Raw genomic sequence first — 20,476 nt, 5'->3', positions numbered from 1 at the left:
CTGTGGTAGCAGCATAGTACATAAGGGTTACAGGAAAAACAGAACATTTCAGACAGACATCCTCTATTAGCCAAGCAGGCAAAGGACCTCTGTCAGAAACATCTTGTTTTTCAGTCTTTCTTTGCAAATAAATATAATAAAGAAACATATATATATATATAATCTTAATATATAAGATTGTCAAGTCTACATATATAGTGTAGTAGATTTTTTGCTAACACTGAGATAAAATTAAAAGCATAAAACATAAAAAGCATTTGCAAAAAAGCATAAAAATTTTGTTATTCTGTCACCCACTGCAAATTTCAGAAGAAAAATTGACTTTATTTTCAAACACATAATTCTTCATCTGAATATATACATTCAAATAATCATGTATATTACTATGTCCTGACAAACACTCATTTGGCTTAATAATTTAAAGTAAAAACTTAATAATTAAGAGAAAAAATAAAAATACAAGACTGATATTCTTTCTTATCTGATGTGTGTGATGTATTGAATGAACTGAATGAGTGAGTGAATGAATTGAATGAATGAGTGAATGAACTGAATGAGTGAATCATGGAGCAGTTTGCAGCACGCTGTTTTATGTGAGGATTAAAGTCAGGCAGAGATAAAGCTGCCTGTGGCTCAGAGTACAGACAATTTTAACATGGGCCATCTGAACTGGGTGTTGTGAAGCATTTAGAAGACTCTGGATGAAGACATACATCACATGGAGTGGAGGCCTGAGGAACAGAGTGAAAATGTCACACTGCCCTTTGAATTAAATACTGGGGTTGTAACGTGCCATTATTTCCTGCTGACATGCACCCGTCTGAGTTCTGCAGTACACACTTGTTCAGGCCAAGTGCCATGTGGAGGTTTGGGTTAGAATACAAAATGGTTATACTACATGAACAGACACACAGTACATACAGTTTATATATGTGTGTGCGTGTGTGTTTGCGTGTGCGTGTGTGCGGGTGTGTGTATGTGTGTGTGTACTGCTAGTTACAGGATGTCCCTGCGGTTACTCTGTTTGGCCGCGGCGTCCCACAGGACTACATTCAGGATCCGCCCCTTTCGCTCTGTGTCTGGAGTGCCGTCACAGACAAAGTCCATAAATACCAATGTCAAGTATCACATTGTTGTTTCTTCCCATTCCAACTCAACATCACCTAGGAATCAAGCCAGAAACACATCCTTAGCTATACTTACCTCAGTAAATGACAGCTTAGCATGCATTCACCCACACAAGAAATATATCTCTCCTGTTTCTTTCCTCTTCCCTTTCTATTTCTCTGACAGTATTTTACCCTCCATAGCATCCAACGAGTCCATCTTCTCCAGAGCAGAGTAGTTGACAAACCAGACAGACTGACTGTGACCTTTACTGGTTAGCAGATCCAGAGTGCTCTGATACAGAAACATGTACTGTGCCTGAGAGACAGAGAAGGAGACTCACATAAGCATTAAGAGTCGGTTTGGGCTCTGTATGAAGTCCTGGCCCTGGTGCAGTGTGTGTGTGTGTGTGTGTGTGTGTATGTGTTTTTACCAGGTTCTGCACCATACACATCCTTTCTGTGCGCATTTCAGCCACCAAGCCATATACATCCACAAAGTCGTGGTCCCGCACATGTTGGATCAGGTGGTCCAGAGCTATAAACACTCCAGTCCTGCCAACACCAGCACTGTGCACACGCATCAAACACACACAGTGAAGTCCACAAGACATTTTAGCTGTTCGGTTCAGTGCTCCAACACACTGCATTGACATACAATAAGTTTAAAGTTAAAAAGCTCCATTTTTGTTCGGGGCATTTGAAGTGCAGTGAGCATGCAGGAATCTTGCAGGCAACTACAAGGAATTGTACCAATTGCCACATAAAATAAAAAACTAAACTATCAAATTGGTTGGAGAGCCATTGCAGTGGATGACTGGATGGCCCACGAGGCATAGCGATCCTGCCTTATGAGGCTCTGCCACGCCTCTCAGCTGCTGTTCTCCCAGACGTTCTCAGTAGGACAGGCGCACACTTGCAGGGCTGCTATCTCACTCCTCTGATAACGCGTCAGGTTGCAATGCTGCTGCAAACTCATTCACTGAGCTTTGAGGTCTTTGGTTAGATGGGAACAGTTAAGATGCTTCTGAACAGCTTTTTGAGCTGTTTCAGATATCTGCCATACGTGTCCATGCCAGCATGTTTCACAGGAGAAGTGGTGCTGATTGCCAATGTGACGAACATATTGCAAAATACTCAAGAAACCCATCAATCATCACCAACCTAGGGATAGCTCTAACTTCCTTCCATAACCACACACCTTGCCCCACATGCAATAACATTACACTGAATGTAAAGACAAGGCATCTTTCTCTGGCAGTGACCTGTCTGACCTGCAGTGAACCACGATGGTGGTGTTGTCGTGACCTCTGTTCGACCTGAGAGCTTTGACAAACTGGATGAGGGTGGAGCTGGACTCTGGGACGCCATGCTCTGGCCAGGAGGTGTAGTTGAAGTGATGCACCACCATGTAGTCTCCATGCTGGAAGCAGACATGCACAGAAAGAGGACAGGGGGTAAGTGAGCGTGGACATGCGTCCAGGATTCATCTCAGGAGAGTCTGCGGTTGGGGGCGGAGGGCTCCTGTGCGCTGGTTTACCCGCTCCACTCGGATAGCTCTGACCGTCCAATCAGGATGGACGTCCTCCGTCAGCTTTGTGATGATGATGTCGCCGAACACAGTGACCGGTTTGTTGTCCTCTGGCCAGTACTGATGACACCGAATCTGCAACAAGGGCCACAGGTCCCATCAGTCCCCCCTCAAAGACACGAACCAGGAGGTTCTGGTGCTAGCCGGGCCGGGCTCCGTAGCGGCGGGGCATGCATGCCTACCCGGCCTTTCTCGAAGCACTGCGTAAGCATGGCAACCGTTTTGCTTCTGGTCTCCCAAATCATCCTCCAGAAATCAGCCACGGTGCCAGGCAGAGGGCCCTGAGTTGCTATAAACTCGTTAGGGCACAGGTAGCCCTGCACAGGAGGAGGAGAGATGACACTAGAGAACAGAACATGCTGCTCACGCAGGAAGAAACCACAGACGCATCACCACTTCCGTGTAAGCAGTGATAAGTGTGCAAAGGTTTGTGTGTCTTACAGAGACAAAACTAGCGTTGATGTAGTCGGAGCCCGGGATGCCCGGTTCAGACAGCAGCTTCACCCGGTTGTTGTTATCTAGAAAAATCAATGGGTGGATGTAGACCGATGAGAACAAAATGACTGCCAAGAATGGAACAGACATTGTGTGTGCGTGTCCTACAGGGTTTGATGTTTGTGAAGCGGTTTTTGGAGCGGTTCCACGGCAGGTCGGCGTCTGATGTAGCCAGATCGTGCAGTAGTTTCGGCAGCTCCTACAAAACAGACTCAGCAGTTACGTCACAAGAACACAGCACAGTCACGGCACCTCACACACACACACACACACACACACACACACACACACACACACACACACACACACAAAACACTTGTTGGACATTACAGCAAATTCCTCCTGAAACTTGGCGTTGTCGTTGGCACAAAGGTCCTCCACATGCTGGAGAAAAGCCTTCTTACTGATGGGCCTGCATTTGGGTGAATAGGAGAGGCAAACACAACCAAACAAGGTTAATAATATTATGTAATAATAATAGTATCCATTATTACACCTTCATTGTCATTATTGTAAGCAAAACCAAATAAAGACACCTTCCACCAAAGCAAGTATGTTGCATTGAAACCAAGGGAAGAATATGTTGATCTATATATCACTTACTTGAGAGATTTCCTATAACTGAGCAGCCTGAAATATTAATAAAAGAGACCAAACGAAACTGTCATAAAAATGTAAAAAGTGAGGTTCTTTATGTTTTCTACTTAGAGCACAGTTCTAAGACTACTACCACAGTTCTAAGGCTACTAGCACAGTTCTAAGGTTAATAGCCTGCTCTACACCATAGGACACAATTTACATGCACTGCTTAGTCTAACTATCACACAAATCCTACAGATGCTACAATGTAAAGCCTTCGCCATGAAGGTTGAAGGGAAACACACAACGAACCTTTTGCATTTTTTAGGCAAATAAGCATTGAAATCCCAGTGAAACCCAACCAAGAAATGCTGTCAGAGTTAGGAAAATGTAATGAGACAGGACACGGGAGATGCAGGACCCAGAACATGCAAATGGAGTCATGCTGACAGAGCACAAATGGGGCTGCATCATTTCACACACTTACTGGATGACAAATATCTCCTTCCTCTTAAAGAAAAAAGAAGAGTACCTAAAAACAAACATGATTGAGTGATGAGTGAGAGAGGCAGGAGATTTTGTGTGTGTGTGTATAAACATATTGAACTGAGGATCATGAACCAGATTGATGTCACATCAAAAGGTCAACACTGATACCCCAGGTCTTCTCCCCAGAAAAGCAGGTTTCCTTGTTAGTTCCTCCTAATACGTTTGTACTTTTACCAACAAGCAACCTTTGCAGGGCCCCTAAAAGGTGCAGGTCCAAGGCTGGTGTCACCGGGTGTCTGGAACAGGTTTACCAGCCTCACCGCTTGATCTTCTCCTCTTTAAGTTCCATTTCAGCCACTGCAATCAGCTGGTCTGGCTTCAGCTTTGTGTCCGTAATCTCCACCTGCCTCGGAGAATAAGTATTGGCCTCCTTCTGCCTCCTATGGACCCTGGACCAATTAAACCAAACAAGGTTCTACCTTTCACAAGAGTTTTTGGCAAATATAATTTTTTTAATGTATTTATTGTTTTAAATTGATATTTCTATTTATTTCTTCTAATTGTTAAAAGAAAGACAAATAAATGAGTTCTGCTATGATGTCTTACCTTACAGACGCGTATATAATTAGGATTAGCAATAGAGCCAGGCTGAAAGACAGCACCACAGCCAGGATGATCAGCTCATCTCGAGTCAGAAAACGATCATCTGGGAGCCACAGATAGACAGAGACAGCGACATGGTGAAGAGTGTGAGATGGGTCGATGATGAAGACACTTCACCTTCTTTTCATTCCGTTCTCTACTGGAGCTCCTCCAACTTTACCTGCTGTTCGAACCCTTTCTGAGTAGGCGGAATCTGTCTGCTGGCCAATAAAATTTGTTGCCCGAAACTTGAATCTAACAAAAACAGCAAAATGTTTAATTACCGCAGAGAAATGTAATTTCAGCTGCAGTACTGCTTAAAGTCTTATAGGGTGGGTGTGCATGGCAGTTACTGTACATGTCATGCTGTAAACATTATTCTTTGAATGGTGTTAATGGTAGTATATAATTTATTATAAACTGCTCTCTCTGACTGTGTGAGTATATATGAGTATGTCTTACACATAGTAGGTTTTGGGTTTGAGGGGCCCATTGCAGAGAGTGTGTACAGGTTGGGAGGGACAGGCTTCATCTGCCCCAATCACATATGTGGTGGGTGGAGTCTCATTGCATGACAGGTTTGTGAAGCCGTTGTCAGTGAAGTAGGGGCCAGATGAGTTGAAGAACACACTCCTCCAGGTAGACACATTACTGTAGTTCATCACTGAAAATAATCAGAAAGAACTGGTTATTTAAAATCTCAGAAATAATTAAACACAAAAGCTATTCTGCAAGATAAAACCTAAACAAGATAAAGTTACCTGCAGGTTCAGAGACGATGACCTGAATTCTCTGAATACGACCATTGTCGTCAGAGAAGAAACACACAGGCTTCTTGATAGTGATGGTTTTGGATGTTACAATGATATGACCTCCATTGTCCAGAGCTACCAGTGGCTTCTGGGAAGGCTTAGGTGGGGCTGCCCAGAAACAGAACACAAAGGTGATGTTGGGAATTCACAGTCTGTCTGTGGAAGCACGCTGAACATGGCAGGAGCCGGCCCACCATGGCTTTAATGGAAATGGAAACAAAAATAACAGCTTCAAGCATAAAGGTCTTCAAAGAAACAGCACCAAAGACACTAAAGGTTCCATTCATGCCAGGATTAGTCACATGGTGACATTCCTGACTGTCCGAGTACACCACGTCTGGCCTTTGGCTGAAAATACCAGTCAGATGCCTGCTGGTTAGTGTCAGGAGTTGCCATATTTAGTATTCAGACGCCTGCTGTACCAAGAGCTTGATTGAAGCACAATAATACAGTATATTAAGTAGATAAATAAGCAAGATTGTTTTAAACTAAAATGCATTATAGTTCCCTACAAAAGCTCAGCTTTCCAAATGATTACAATGATCACAACAGTAAAGACCATGCAATAATGTTCAAATGCTGTTTGCTTAACATGCTGCCCTAGACCTGATGAATACCAAGAATTCATCCAGAAGTTCAGAAATGTTCACAAACAGATGTTCAAGAAATAAGTATTAGTATGAGTATTACTCATGCCAGCCTCTACAATCCCAATTAGACAACACAATCGAACAATAAAAAAGCCATATAGATTTCTGAGAAGGCATCAGACGCAAGGAGCAGGATGCAAAGATCTGATAGTGTTTACTAGTGGACAAGGTGGTAAGAACAGTGACACACAAGGACAATAAAACAAAGATATATACAGATTTCAAGGCTGGGAAACTAGGCAAGGCCAGTTTTGCATAGGACTTTTCACACACAGTGGCAATTCAAAGTGCTTTACACAGGCATAGATGCCAGGGATCTGTCACCTCCATCATATCACAAGACCTCTCAGCCAAAATGAAATCGGACTGTCCAATCCAGGGAGCAGTATCATACATGACATGACATGTCATGGCCTCTGTCAAATCACAAATGTTGTATGGCTCCTGTGTCTAGGTTACGAGTCTCCTGCATAAATTTCTGTCATCTTCTCTCCTGACACTGTGCTGAAGACGTTTTGCTTTGTGTGTGTTCTAGAGTGATATACACCTTTAGAAACTTCTTTGGAAATAATGCAACTTTAGAATGTTTATGGCACCGTGCGTTAAGGTGAGTTGTGTAAGGGCATGCCAATCAAAAAGGTGTGACAGAGAAGCAGAATTTTCAGTACCTGTTATCGCCGTGGTGACTCTAATCTCGGAGATGGGTCCTGCACCTGCTCCATTCACTGCAGATATCTGTGAGTTAGACAGAAAGAAAACAAACAAGGACACACTCTTTTGTCTGCGCTTCATACATCAGCAGCATTGCTAGAATTTAGTTTATTTCTGCACTGTTTGCTTTATTGACACAAAACAGGATCATAATAAAAATGTGATCTATCTCTCAGTGGGTTTCACCAGGTAATTTATCTCTTAATTGTAATTATGCAAGTTTGTAAATGTGTAAGTTTCTTTACCCTTATGCTGTAATTGTAGCCACCCTTGAGACCATCTATAACAGCCATAATGGTGTTGTTTTTTATGCTGATTATGGGCAGGATGTCTATTTTGAAGTCAAACTGTCCGTTACGGTAAACCAAAGCAAGGTATCTACTGATGTTTCCATTGGGTTCATCCGGCGGAAAGAACGTTACATACACATGTGTCACGTTCTCTGGGATCAGAGAAACGGTCAGGTTTCTGGGTGGACCTCTTGGCTCTGACAATGAATAACAAAATAGGGGTTAATTACCACAGCAGTTAGATTATTAAACCATATAGCATCAATATTGACTAACAAGGACACATGTAGTAGATGCACATCACTGATGAACTATCTGAAGTATGGCCCTCGTATCAACTACCTCTAAGCCCACAGTGCAGTGAACACTATAAATATGGGTCCTTCTTGTTTTCCTTACATGCAGCACTCATATTAAGTTATGCATATTCATAAATAATGCATATAGACTAGTTATGTGTGAAAAGCACTAGTGCCTAATCAGTGTTTTGTCTGGTGTATTTTTTGGTTTATTTGTGTATCCCAGTTAATCAGCCTGTTTGTATATATCCATATTTGCACCAGATAACTACTCACAGTCTTCAACATGTTAATCCCTGTCTGACTGACTCGTTATGGGTTGATAATAGGTGCGAATAATTGCAGGTTACAGGTTGCAGACAGCAGTGAGACAACTGCACACTCACAGATCTATAAAAGCCTAGAATTGATGCTTCTTTGTCTATAGCACAATGGCCTTCTTGGCATTAATAGAAGACCATGGCAATCGAATACAAATGCTTTAGGAGATGATATTTAGGAGAAGATATTCTCACGATAACTGGATAATGAACTAAAATATCTATGCATCAGGTTTAGGGAGAACAATTTTGCAACACTGGGAACTGCCTGGGTACTGCTGGGTACTGCTGGTCTTAACAACTTTTAGGTTCCTGGCAGCTGGTTGCTTATAGAGGGGATGAGCTAATAAGAACCCCAGCCTTACTCAAGCACCATTATGTCAGGTACATTGTTGGCATAATTAAACTGACAAGTTGATACAACAGATTCCCTTACTCAGCTAAGAAAGAGGCTAACAGCAAACATGAGTGATACCACAAAGACTCTAACCACAATGACTCTAACCACAATGACGTGGCTTAACACAAGATCTATCTAAAACACGGCTGCGTAGAAAAGAAACTCTAATCTGGAGCTGTACACAATGATTGGCAAGTTAAAACTTAGGTAATTTTCAAATATTCCTCACTTTATAACATTTGACCTTAAGCCCTGGCTCCTTAACCCATTCCATAACTCACATGGCGCGGAGGAGAGGGGCTACAGTGATACACTTGCTCTGAATCTCTGCCTTGTGGAGTACACCATGTAGTGACATGGTCTGTCTTGCATCAGGCAGGCAGAAAGGTCTGCTGGGTTGTGAGCTGTGCACACAGTGCCGCTGCTCACCTTTGACCCACAACCCCATGAGCCTGAACCAGCGCTTCATCCATTCACACCAGATGAGAAGAATCCTCACTCTGTGAGAAGGTATACTGTCCGCCGCTGGTCACTCTTACGCTCTGGCCACTTCTTTGCTTTGCACATTTAAAGCTTTAAAATCTGACCCCCTTTTCCATCTCAGCAACAGTGTCTTGTGGAACTAACTATACTGACGGCTGTAGCTACATGCCAGCCCTCAATAACTTTACTATTATCCTCGTCCTATATTTCCGTCACGATAACTTCCTCATTTTGCAAAATTCCTTTTATTATTTTTCACTCTGCCAGCGTTGCCATCATCTCAAACAATAATGAACGTGACAACACGTTTAAATATTCATGAGGTAATTTGCATTAACCACTCATTAAAAGTATCACTTTAACACATCATTGCACTCACTGCACTGTACTGTACACACAAGTATTGATACTCTATTCATATTGTCATTTATGCATCTCATACATGTAGCTTATATAGCAAGTTGCACATACTTCAACACTCCTAGTCATGTTAAATCTATTCTCTCATGCTGCAGTGTATTATCACTGCATTTGTTCTACTTGTATATATGCATAGATATTTTTATGTTTGCAGATGATTGACCCTCATAAGACAAATCACAGGATGGATGTGCCTTACACGCTATGTTAAAACTAATCATGTCATCAGACACGAGTAGTCAAAATAACATCACCTTAAGTTGGGAAACACTTTACTCCAGTGTTTACTCCAGGAAACACTTTACTCCAGTGTTAAACACCTCTCTAGACCACAGCACTTCTCCCACCCAGTAAACTGCCCATGCCAAAAACACATCTCCATGGAGAACATTCCTTCAGAACCAGTAGCAGCAGGCCCATGGGATACACTCTCTGTATGTGGATCATCTCCTCTGCCCTGGTCCACCCAAGCAGTCTGTTCACCGAACATCTATCAACGAGTTTCCCAGTCCACCATCCCCTGCATATTTACTGTCTACATTTCACTAGCAAATGTTTAACACATGAGTGAGATATCCTATAATATTTTATACTGTTTTATATTCTCTCAAAAGAGTTATATTCTTGAATATCATCTTTATGTCGTGGCAGCTTATCTAATGGAAATCAAGCCCATTTTAAGGGCTCTGTGATGTACTTTGAGATTAATGTGTCATGTGATGTAACATGCAAAGTGATAGCACGCTGTCCCTCACCTTCCTCCAGGGTCCTGACCAGGACAGGCTCAGACGCCATGCCATCCCGGTGGGCAAAAGCCACATCTCCAGTAAAGGCGATGACGGTCACGGAGTACTGGGTGAATGCAGTCAAATTCCCAACATCCACTGTCTTTATTTCACCTGACTGCCTCACTTTACTTATATTGGTATAAGGAGCATCCAACTGGAAGAAACAGAACAGAAGAGACAAACCTGTATTGAAATGAAAGTGAAACCAAGTTTCTTCTATAGCTAATCAATTTGTATTGGCCTAATTCATGCCTTTTTAAACTTCACATACAGTGACAATCTCAACAAGATAGGAGGTTGGCCCTGAAATTATGTCTGGTTCGTTCCACTGTATTTTCATCCCGGAAGAGGAAGGGACCACTGAGATGTTACGTGGGGGGGAATCAGGATCTGAGAAACAATGTCAGGCATTAAAAGCATTAAAAGCATTATAAGCATGTGTTAGCATCTGTTTGGCCTCACAGTGAGGAATCGCGGGCAGACGTACTGCCTGGCAGTGTGCGTATGTAGATCCATTCTGTAGGCTCCCCCATCCCAGCCCGGGTCAATGCCACCACTCGGAGGCGGTAGCGTCTGTACTTAAGCAGAGGGGCCAGTGTGACTCTCTCGCTGACCCCGGTGCTGTTCACGTACAGCACCACCCGGTGCTCCACACAGGCCTCCACTTGCTCACAGCTCCTCCGTAGCAGTTGCCTCTCCACCCTGTAACCCTGTAAGAGGCCAGGAACTCTGGCTGGGTGGAGCCAGCTGAGAATCACAGCATCAGAGCTAATGTCCCCTACGGCTGGGGACTGAGGAGGGCCGGGAACTAGCACAGCCGTGAATGAGACAGACGGGGAGAGAGAGAAAGGAAAAGAGGCAGACAGACATGTAGAGGGGAGGAGGGAGAAAAAGACAGAGAAACTGAGTCAGTCGTGTATAAAGCAAATAATAAATATACAAAGGGAAAGTAATGGAGACCAAAAAGGAACACTGGCAATAACAAAGAAACAAAGAAAATGAACCAAATAGGCTGCCGTAGTACCCAGAGATGTCCTGGGTGGGGTACCTGATTCTGGGAGCGTCTGGGCGGTGCAGTTGGTCTGGTCCCCGGGCCCTGCCGAGTTCACGGGAGCCACAGAGAGGGTGTAGGACGTGTTGGGCTGCAGGCCGCTGAACGTGTACTTTAATGAGTGCTCCAGTGTTAGAGGATGAGTCTCCTCTTCCCGATCTGCTGAGCGTACGAGATAGAATAAGATCTCGCCGTTCGGATGGGCTGGAGGCATCCATTCCATAGACACCGAATTCCAATCCAGGCCTGAGCAGGTGAGATTCCCAACTGCCTCAGACACTGAAAAACACACATGCATTAGCCATGCATTCACATATTTTTGAAACATCTTCTTGTGTGTTTGTGCGTCTAGTGTGTGAATTTTACCTGACTCATTAGTAGTGAAAGTGACAGGAAGACTGTACTGGTCTCCGTTGCCTACTCTAGTGTAAGAACACACACTTATCTCATACGAGCTATGAGGTCGAAAGCCACTTAGCTCTGCTTGAGTGGATGCGTCCGAGGAGTTCTGCAGCATACACAGAGATCAGACATGAATGCTGTATTGTTAAACGCATATAAGACACACACACATACACCTGTCCACACCTGATGTCTAATCACCTGATTTGTAACAGTGGTTGTGTTCAGTTCCACTATTCTGAAGCCGTAATGCTGGACCAGACCATTGGGCTCTAGGCTGGGCTCCCACTGGAGCCACACTGATGCAGACGAGTGGTTGAAGATGCTCAGATTCCGTGGTGGAGACATTGGACCTAAACTCACACACGCACACACACACGCACACACACACACACACACACACACACACACACACACAGACACACACACACACACACACACACACACACACACACACACACACACACACACACACACAGAGTCAAACATGACATCATTTTTACATCCTTCAGTCACCCACAGGAACTCCTTTTTCATGGTTAATTTTGAATTGCGATGATGATCATAGAGTAAGACTACCCTGAGACATAACAGAGACAATGATGATCATAGAGTAAGACTACCCTGAGACATAACGAAGACAATGATGATCATAGAGTAAGACTACCCTGAGACATAACGGAGACAATGATGTTCATAGAGTAAGACTACCCTGAGACATAACGGAGACAATGATGATCATAGAGTAAGACTACCCTGAGACATAACGGAGACAATGATGTTCATAGAGTAAGACTACCCTGAGACATAACGGAGACAATGATGATCATAGAGTAAGACTACCCTGAGACATAACGGAGACAATGATGATCATAGAGTAAGACTACCCTGAGACATAACGGAGACAATGATGATCATAGAGTAAGACTACCCTGAGACATAACGGAGACAATGATGTTCATAGAGTAAGACTACCCTGAGACATAACGGAGACAATGATGATCATAGAGTAAGACTACCCTGAGACATAACGGAGACAATGATGTTCATAGAGTAAGACTACCCTGAGACATAACGGAGACAATGATGATCATAGAGTAAGACTACCCTGAGACATAACGGAGACAATGATGTTCATAGAGTAAGACTACCCTGAGACATAATGGAGACAATGATGATCATAAAGTAAGACTACCCTGAGACATAACGGAGACAATTCTCTGCTAATGAGTTCAAACTGAGCTGCATGTGGTCTGTGTTACCTGCTTCATCAGTGTGCAGGGTCAGCGTGAGCGGTGGACCCATGCCCCTGCGGTTCACCGCAGAGATGGAGACGTTGTAGGGTGTGTATGGCATGAGGTGTGTGAGCGTGAGGTTGGTGTCGGGTGTGGAAGTACTGTTGGAGCCTCCAGGACCGTGGAGGACCACAGTGTAGTCGGTTATCTCCCCGTTGGGCTCAACCGGGGCGTACCACGACACCAGCACGGAGGTGGCTGACAGGTTCCTGATCATCGACAGCAGTGGAGAGGAACTGGGGACTATGGAGAAAGGGGCTAATTACTTTTTTAATTACAACGGGCAAGGTGCGTCCGAAGATATGTGTGTGTGTGAGTTACATAGAAATTACTTTAGGTGCTTACTGTCATCATCTGTTCTTAGATTCAGCACAGAGGTGTGGTTTAGGGCGGAGCCTGCATTTGTTGCCGGAGTAACACGGAGGACATATGGGAAATACTTCCTGAGCTTGGTGAAGAGGATCACTGTGTCAGTGGTCGTACTGGTAACAGTGAGGTTGTCTGTGCGGTTGATGGACGGGTGAGTAATGCCCGCCTCCTGCAAGCTCAGCTGGTAAAAGACTCTGCCATTGGGCTCCAGAGGGGCGTCCCAGCTAATCACTACAGCCGTGGAGCCGTAGAGCTGGGCTGACAGGTTGTGGACGGGGCCGCTGGGCACTGCAGTGGGGAGAGGAGACGCCCTCAATCAACACACTGGGGTACGAGGCACTGCCAGTCACACTTCAGAACAGGGGAGGCGTAAGCCATCTCAGAACAGGAGCTGGCACGCCACTCACGTTTAACTCTGTGTAATTAGAAAACTGCCCAACACACCGTACCGTGTACCCTCTTCTGAAGTGTGAGTGTAAATATTAAATTTCCATTCACATAAAACAAACATGTTCAGGCAAGTGCAGACAAAAATTTAAACATACACAAAGACAAAAGTTCAAATCAGGAACAGGCAATTGAACAGAATCAATTAAGGGATAAAAACATATTTTCATCAACTTGCAAAAAATCTTTCATTAACTACACAACACAATGACAAACAGCACTCTCATGCACTGTACATGTCTGACGAAGCACAAGGAGGAGAGAGTTATCGTTGCTTCCACAACAGGAAAGATCAGTCTGCACGGCCTGGATAAAGAGCTGAGGATGGAAGAGTTTGCTCTGGAAAAGGCCTGATTAGCGGAGCTCAGAGGAAAGGCCTGATTAATGGAGTTCAGAAAAAAAGAGAGTGACCCCACTGTGATCAGGACTGGAATCAAGACTGCAGGAATTAAAACACAATCACAACCAATCACAGAGTGAGTGATTAGAGAGAGAGAGGGGGGGAGGGAGAGCTAAAGACAGAGTGAAATAGAGATTATTGTAATGATCCAGAACACTTCATCAGTGAATAAAAGAGAGAGAAACAGAGAGAGAGAGAGAGAGAGAGAGAGAGAGAGTGAGAGAGAGTGAGAGAGACTGAGAGAGAGATGATTGTTGTAATGATGTGGAACACTTCATCAGCCTCACACACCAGGGGAGAAGCTTTTCTCTCCGTCAGGGATCAGCTCTGCACCGTTTTTCCCAAAATCACACCAAACCAGTCATAATCTGCTTCGTAAACCCCTGTGCTTACTTCGGCTCTGCAGGCCCTTTGTGGCCTGTTCTGATTGCCGTAGCATAATCCTCAGCATTACAGCCAACAGTGAAGCTCGGTCCTCTACTTTAGCAAAGCCAGTGAAAGAAAATACAAGCTGGGACAGTCTGGAGTCTGAGAATAAACAGGCAAGAATCTTTCTCTCCCCCAAACCTTCCACCCACCTAACCAGCCGTACGCACACACACACACATGCACACACACACGCACAGACTTTCTCCCTAGTCGCAGAGATTGTATGGAAGACATGACAATCACAGTTTGCAGCTCATCAAAGAGCTGTCCCCTTTCACAGACCTGCTGAGCATATATATGTATGTGTGTGTGTGTGTGTGTGTGTGTGTGTGTGTGTGTGTGTGTGTGTGTGCTCATGTTTCGGTGTGATTTTCTGGGAGGTATATGAACACTGTTTGGAGAAGCGATGCAGAGCTGCTGTCCCGTCCTGCTGTGTGAGGAGACTGACCGTCCTCCAGCGTGGTGAAGTTTATGGCCGCACTGCTCACACCCCCATCACCCAGGGAGGTGCTTGAGCTCAGCCACACCCAGTATTCCTGCCCCGCCCTCAGCCCAGTCAGCTCCGCCCCCTCCTCCGTGCCTGCCACCCTCTACACAGGGACATAGAGGCAGAGAACGTTGAATTCTGTACGTGACGCATGTAAATGGGTGCAGACTGCCTGTGTGTATGTGTGTGTGTGTCTGTGTGTGTGTGTGTGTGTGAGTGTGTGTGCACCTGGGTGAGGACTGTGATATTGTCACTGTAGTAGATGGTGTAATACTGTATGATCCCATTGGGTTGGGTGGGGGGGCTCCAATTAAGCCTCACTGAACTGGGGGAGAGTAGTGTGTACAATATGTTCTGGGGAGGATCAGAGGGCTCTGAAAGAGAGTTTCACACACACACACACACACACACACACACACACACACACACACACACACACACACACACACACACACACACACCCACACACACACACACACACACACAATCCTTCAGATTAATGAAAAATGTACAGGGTTACATATGGAGTGTGTGTGTGTGTGTGTGTGTGTGTGTGTGTGTGTGTGTGTGTGTGTGTGTGTGTGTGTGTGTGTGTGTGTGTGTGTGTGTGTGTGTGTGTGCTAACCTGACTCTGATGTGCTGAAGTGAATGTGGATCTGTACACCCCCATCACCAAGGCGAGTCCAGCTGCTCACGGAGACATTGTACTGGCCTGGCCCATCCACACTTACCACTACTGATGTTTCAGTAACGTTCAGCACAAACTCAGAACTCGAGTTCCTAACACACAACACACATGTGCACACACACACACGTGCACAAACACGTATGCACACACGCACACACACACACACACACTTAACATATGTTCAACTGTCATAAATATTTCATTTGTTTAAGCAATAGTTGAGAACACTTACCACACTCTCACTCGGTAGTGCAGAATCTCAGAGTTAGCCTCCTTAGGGGGTTGCCATGACAATTTTACTTGGTTATCTGACAACTTTCTTGCACGCAAGAACTGTGGGGGGGAGCTTGGTACTGTCATTTAGGAAAAAAAGTTCTTATTGGTTACCATGCACAACGGTCACAAACCCACCCATCCTGAAGAGCACTTGTGAGTTTCTGTAAGTGTGGGTGAGAGTGGTGTGTCCATATGCACCATTCCTGACACACAAACACATGAAGAAACTTTTAGAAGAAGCTTTTCCGTCTTTTAGACAGCAGGTGACCCTGTTGGGGTTCAAGAACACTCCAAACACACGTACAGGCGCTGTGATGAAGCTATGGAGGAAATCAGAGTCAGTGTGGACGCATTCCGTGTTTCCCCCTGACAAATCTGCAACTCTTGGCTGTAATAAGAAGCAGGACGACAACACCATTATATTCCTGAGTTTCACAAACAGCCTCCGCACACCTACACACACTCACCGTCCTCCAGGGTGGTGATGTTCAGGATGTCACTGGTGTGGTTGCCCATGCCCACCCCGGTGGCTGCCTGCACGCTGAGACGGTAGTGGGCGTACTTGCGCAGGTTGGACAGCAGGACGGCGGGAGTGGGAGTGGTCAGGTTCATCGTGTGTGTGGCATTCCTGTACTCCACAATGTAGTACACGATGACGCCGTTGGGCATAGCAGGGGGCCACCATGAAACGTTCACCTCACTGGGGCTGATACTCTCATAGGCCAGGCCGTATGGTGGACTACCAGGGACTGAAACACACACACATACACACACACACACAAAATCAACCATATGTTATTGGTTAAATACTAATTGTTAGTTAATTACTGTTAATGTGTTGGCTTCTTGTGATATTGATACTGCAAAAGTTCACAGTTTACAAACGAGCCCTCACCTCACACTAAAATTTCTTCATTATATTTTTAGGACAAAATAATATTTAGTAGGCCAAATATTATTGCAAGATATTTTCTCCGTATTGCTCAAGTCAAAGATGCCAAAGTCATGACCCAGTTTTTAACTGAGGAGTCAAGTCCTCATGCAGTTGCAACCACTGAGAGACGCACCGTCTTCTCCAGACAGCATCTGCAGCGTGCTGGAGGTCTGGTCTCCATGGCCAAGCTGGGTGTAGGCCCGCACCGTTACGTTGTACAGAGTGTATGGCTTTAGGTTGTGCAGGGTGACACTGGCCACGGTGCTGTTGATGGCATGGAAGTAGGTGCCGTTGCTGTAGGAAACCTCGTACAGCCGGATGATGCCGTTGGGTTTGTCAGGAGGGGACCAGGAGATCGTGGCGGTGGAAGACGTGGTGTTGGTTACGACCAGATCATTTGGAGGAGAGTCTGGCTCTGACGGAGGGGCAGTGGGAGAAAATAACGTTAATACACTTGTGTGTGTGTGTGTGTGTGTGTGTGTGTGTGTGTGTGTGTGTGTGTGTGTGTGTGTGTGTGTGTGTGTGCGTGCGTGTGTTTGAGACAAAGAGAGGAGGAGCATGTGACAGACAGGAAGTGTGTGTGTACATGTGCAGGACAATGAGTCACAGAGGCATTCTTACCATCTTCAGGTGTCAGTATGAAGACGTCATCCTCGTCAGACAGTGGACTCTCACCGACCGCCGTGGAGGCGGCCACACGTAGCTTGTATTGTGTGTATTTCTCCAAACCTGCGGGGGGGTTATTAACGCTTTAATGCCTTACGGTTCATTCACACCACGTGAGCAGAGCTCCCGCTCCACCCGCAGCTCTGAAAGGCTCCACTTGCCTGTGAGCAGAACGCTGGTGGTGTTGCTGACGTACTGCTGGGCTTTTTGGCTACGCAGATTCAGTAGGTAGACAGTGTAGTGTGTGATCTTGCCGTTGGGGCTCAGAGGACTGGTCCAGATCACTTGGACAGAGGTGGAGCTTATGTTGTGATAGAACACATCCCGGACCGAGCTGGGCACTAAGTAAGCACGCAGACATTCACGTTAGTGTTAGACACTCGCTACCTGGCGATACCGATGTGGGGTGCTCCCAGTTTACCTTGCTCTGTGGTTTTTACTGTGATTAGAGATGCGGGCCCCTGTCCAGCGACGGTGTAGGCAGAGACGCTGAAATTGTACTCAGTGAAAGGGCGGAGTTCCTCCACCGCATAGGAAATGTTTTCAGATGACAGGCTGACTACCCTTATGGTAGGGGTCAGAGCTGTTCATTACACACATACACACAACCAATCGGTGAGCAGCATGTAAAAAAAGTAATTGTGCAGTAATGCAATGCTGTATTCTAAGACATAATATGGTTGGGGTTCCAGAAGTGTTATTACCCAGACTTGGTGCTTGTTTGGTGACATGGGGCTGTTGAGACAGGTTTGTGACCACTGCCCTGGTAGAGGGTTGTGATTGGGCAGGGCTGAGAACAGTTGGTCCGTCGGAGCCTGAGGTCACAGGTGAAAGGTTAGTCACCCTCCTTAGGGTCACAGTCTCAGTGCTAGCCCCAAAAGGCGTAGCAGTGCCACTGGCAAAGGTAACAGTAAGCCAAGGTGGAGGGGTGGCTGGTGGTGTTGGAGTTAGTGGCAGGTCAGTTCTTGCTGCGCCATGTGAGAGGGTGTAGTTCGGCTGTGCAGGCTCAGTGTCGGGCTTGCCACTGCTGGTGAAGTGGGCGGAGCTCTGCGTGGGCTGGGAGCTGGCGGAGGCGAAAGCTGAGGGTGTAGTTGCTGTGGTGATATTGCTAAGCGACCTGGTATTGCGGTGCAGCACTGGGGAGCTGTTGTTATTGAAATCTCCTGGCAACATACCACCACCGTCAGAAGTCTCGTTCACATCCTATGACATGTAATCACAACACAGCGTCCTTTAATCACATATACATCCACTCCAGTGAATTATACGAGTCCACATACCACTGCTGTGTTTTCTGCTGTGTGCGCATTCACCTGCTGTAGCCCCAGGAGGGTGATGTCTTGAACAACTGTCTCGTAGTGCAGGACCAGGACACGATATTGAGTAATGAGGCCATTGGGCTGTCTGGGCATTCCCCACGATAAAAGCACAGACATAGAGTCCACTGCTACTACGGTTAGAGCAGACACTGCACTGGGAACTAATAGACACACACACACACACACACACACACACACACACACACACACACACACACACACACACACACACACACACACACACACACACACACACACACACACACACACACACACACACACACACACACACACACACACACACACACACACACACGTAGTACTGCATAAGGGTGTAGGGCACTATTGCTGGGCCATAATGTGCTGTGTATAAAATCACAGACCCTCTTAAATAATAATTTTCACATGATAAAAGAGCATGTGTGTGTGGAGGTCCCACCCTCTGGAGATGTCAAAACTCTGGTCTCTGTTGCTGGTCCTGTAGCCCCAGCAGATCTGGCTTTGACAACAACGCGGTAGCTTGTAAATGGTGTCAGTCCGGGGTAAGCAAACGTCTGCTCATTCGTACTGTTCTCACTGATAAAACCTGCAACTCACACACCACACACATACAGAAAGAGAAACAGAATACAGAAATATGAGCCATTGGCCAGTGGTGTTACACCAACCCATTCTACACCACGGTTCCTCTGAGCCTCCAGAACAGCTGAACCACCATCCCTCAACACACAAGACAATGACCAAAAACTCAGTTTCAGTGTTAATGAACCACCTTCCAATCAACAACATCCGACTCATTGGGACAGTATGCACACATCTTATTGTTTGCACTGTATATTTGACATATTCTGATTGTACCTGGCAATGTACAAGCAACTCACTAAAAGTTTTACAATGATTCATTAGTACAGAAATGCTGCTAGTGATTCTAGTGATTCTAGAAGTGAGATATTAGTGATGTGTTTGTGAGAGTAATGTGTTAGTGAAGTGGTTGTTATTTGTTAGTTTTGTGTTAGTGAGGCTGTTATGTTAGGGAGGTAGTTATGTTAGTGAGGCTGGTGTTCTAGTCATGTGTTAGCGTTGTATTAGTGAGGCTGGTATAGTAACTATGTGCTAATTTTGTGTTAGCAAAGTGTTGGTGAGGCTGATGTGTAGGTTATGTGTCAGGAGGCAGATGGAGGAGTTTTACCTTCTGGACCGAAGAGCTGGATGACGTAGCTGAAACGTCCTGTGATGTTGATTGGAGGCTCCCAGGCCAGAGACAGAGACTTCGAGGTGACATTCCCGACCGCCAGGTTCTGTGGAGAATCCTCTGGGGCTACAATTACACACAATTCATGCTGTACACAATAACACACCACACAACCCTAACACAGTAGCACAACACACAAGATTCACACAGAAATGGTCCAATGCTCCAAATGTTTTGCACAGTTACACACCATGCACACACTGAACACTGAAACTCACCTAACACACTCAGCACAACAATACACCATAAATATAGCAACACACCCACATACGTCACACAAGTACAGACCACACACTCCTCACACTAACACACCCACAGGCTGTAGGCCAGAGGGCATGAGCTCTCCTGAGTATGCAAGGTCACTGATGGCTGTAAGAGGGGGGGGT

General features: G+C 45.5%; 1 protein-coding gene across 5 annotated transcripts in view; it reads right to left on the bottom strand.

The window, feature by feature from the left end:
* Positions 1–327: 327 nt before the first annotated feature.
* Positions 328–20,476, bottom strand: part of ptprq (protein tyrosine phosphatase receptor type Q) — a 31,578-nt gene continuing 11,429 nt past the window's right edge. For 2 of the 5 annotated variants that reach the window (XM_076992581.1, XM_076992583.1), the window contains 35 exons: positions 20,028–20,156; positions 19,278–19,424; positions 18,833–18,999; positions 18,224–18,722; positions 17,941–18,102; positions 17,681–17,860; positions 17,475–17,582; positions 16,987–17,268; positions 16,387–16,668; positions 13,169–13,480; positions 12,791–13,066; positions 11,730–11,881; positions 11,493–11,634; positions 11,124–11,405; positions 10,563–10,883; positions 10,347–10,465; positions 10,043–10,229; positions 7,321–7,562; positions 7,033–7,099; positions 5,664–5,822; positions 5,365–5,566; positions 5,084–5,157; positions 4,867–4,966; positions 4,581–4,709; positions 4,259–4,303; positions 3,796–3,822; positions 3,523–3,604; positions 3,301–3,391; positions 3,139–3,215; positions 2,880–3,014; positions 2,647–2,772; positions 2,381–2,529; positions 1,541–1,676; positions 1,302–1,425; positions 328–1,163 (listed from right to left, as the gene is read on the bottom strand). In XM_076992581.1, coding sequence (XP_076848696.1) covers positions 1,126–1,163; positions 1,302–1,425; positions 1,541–1,676; positions 2,381–2,529; positions 2,647–2,772; positions 2,880–3,014; positions 3,139–3,215; positions 3,301–3,391; positions 3,523–3,604; positions 3,796–3,822; positions 4,259–4,303; positions 4,581–4,709; positions 4,867–4,966; positions 5,084–5,157; positions 5,365–5,566; positions 5,664–5,822; positions 7,033–7,099; positions 7,321–7,562; positions 10,043–10,229; positions 10,347–10,465; positions 10,563–10,883; positions 11,124–11,405; positions 11,493–11,634; positions 11,730–11,881; positions 12,791–13,066; positions 13,169–13,480; positions 16,387–16,668; positions 16,987–17,268; positions 17,475–17,582; positions 17,681–17,860; positions 17,941–18,102; positions 18,224–18,722; positions 18,833–18,999; positions 19,278–19,424; positions 20,028–20,156 — 5,750 coding nt within the window. In that variant the 3' untranslated portion in view covers positions 328–1,125. The remainder of the gene's footprint in view (positions 1,164–1,301; positions 1,426–1,540; positions 1,677–2,380; positions 2,530–2,646; positions 2,773–2,879; positions 3,015–3,138; positions 3,216–3,300; positions 3,392–3,522; positions 3,605–3,795; positions 3,823–4,258; positions 4,304–4,580; positions 4,710–4,866; positions 4,967–5,083; positions 5,158–5,364; positions 5,567–5,663; positions 5,823–7,032; positions 7,100–7,320; positions 7,563–10,042; positions 10,230–10,346; positions 10,466–10,562; positions 10,884–11,123; positions 11,406–11,492; positions 11,635–11,729; positions 11,882–12,790; positions 13,067–13,168; positions 13,481–16,386; positions 16,669–16,986; positions 17,269–17,474; positions 17,583–17,680; positions 17,861–17,940; positions 18,103–18,223; positions 18,723–18,832; positions 19,000–19,277; positions 19,425–20,027; positions 20,157–20,476) is intronic. The other 3 variants (XM_076992584.1, XM_076992585.1, XM_076992582.1) reach the window with 3 other exon arrangements.

Source organism: Brachyhypopomus gauderio, chromosome 2 (genome assembly GCF_052324685.1).
Source record: "Brachyhypopomus gauderio isolate BG-103 chromosome 2, BGAUD_0.2, whole genome shotgun sequence".
NCBI classification, from domain to species: Eukaryota; Metazoa; Chordata; class Actinopteri; order Gymnotiformes; family Hypopomidae; genus Brachyhypopomus; species Brachyhypopomus gauderio.
The sequence above is the reverse complement of the archived record's forward strand: the minus strand, read 5'-3'. Positions and strand labels throughout refer to the sequence as shown.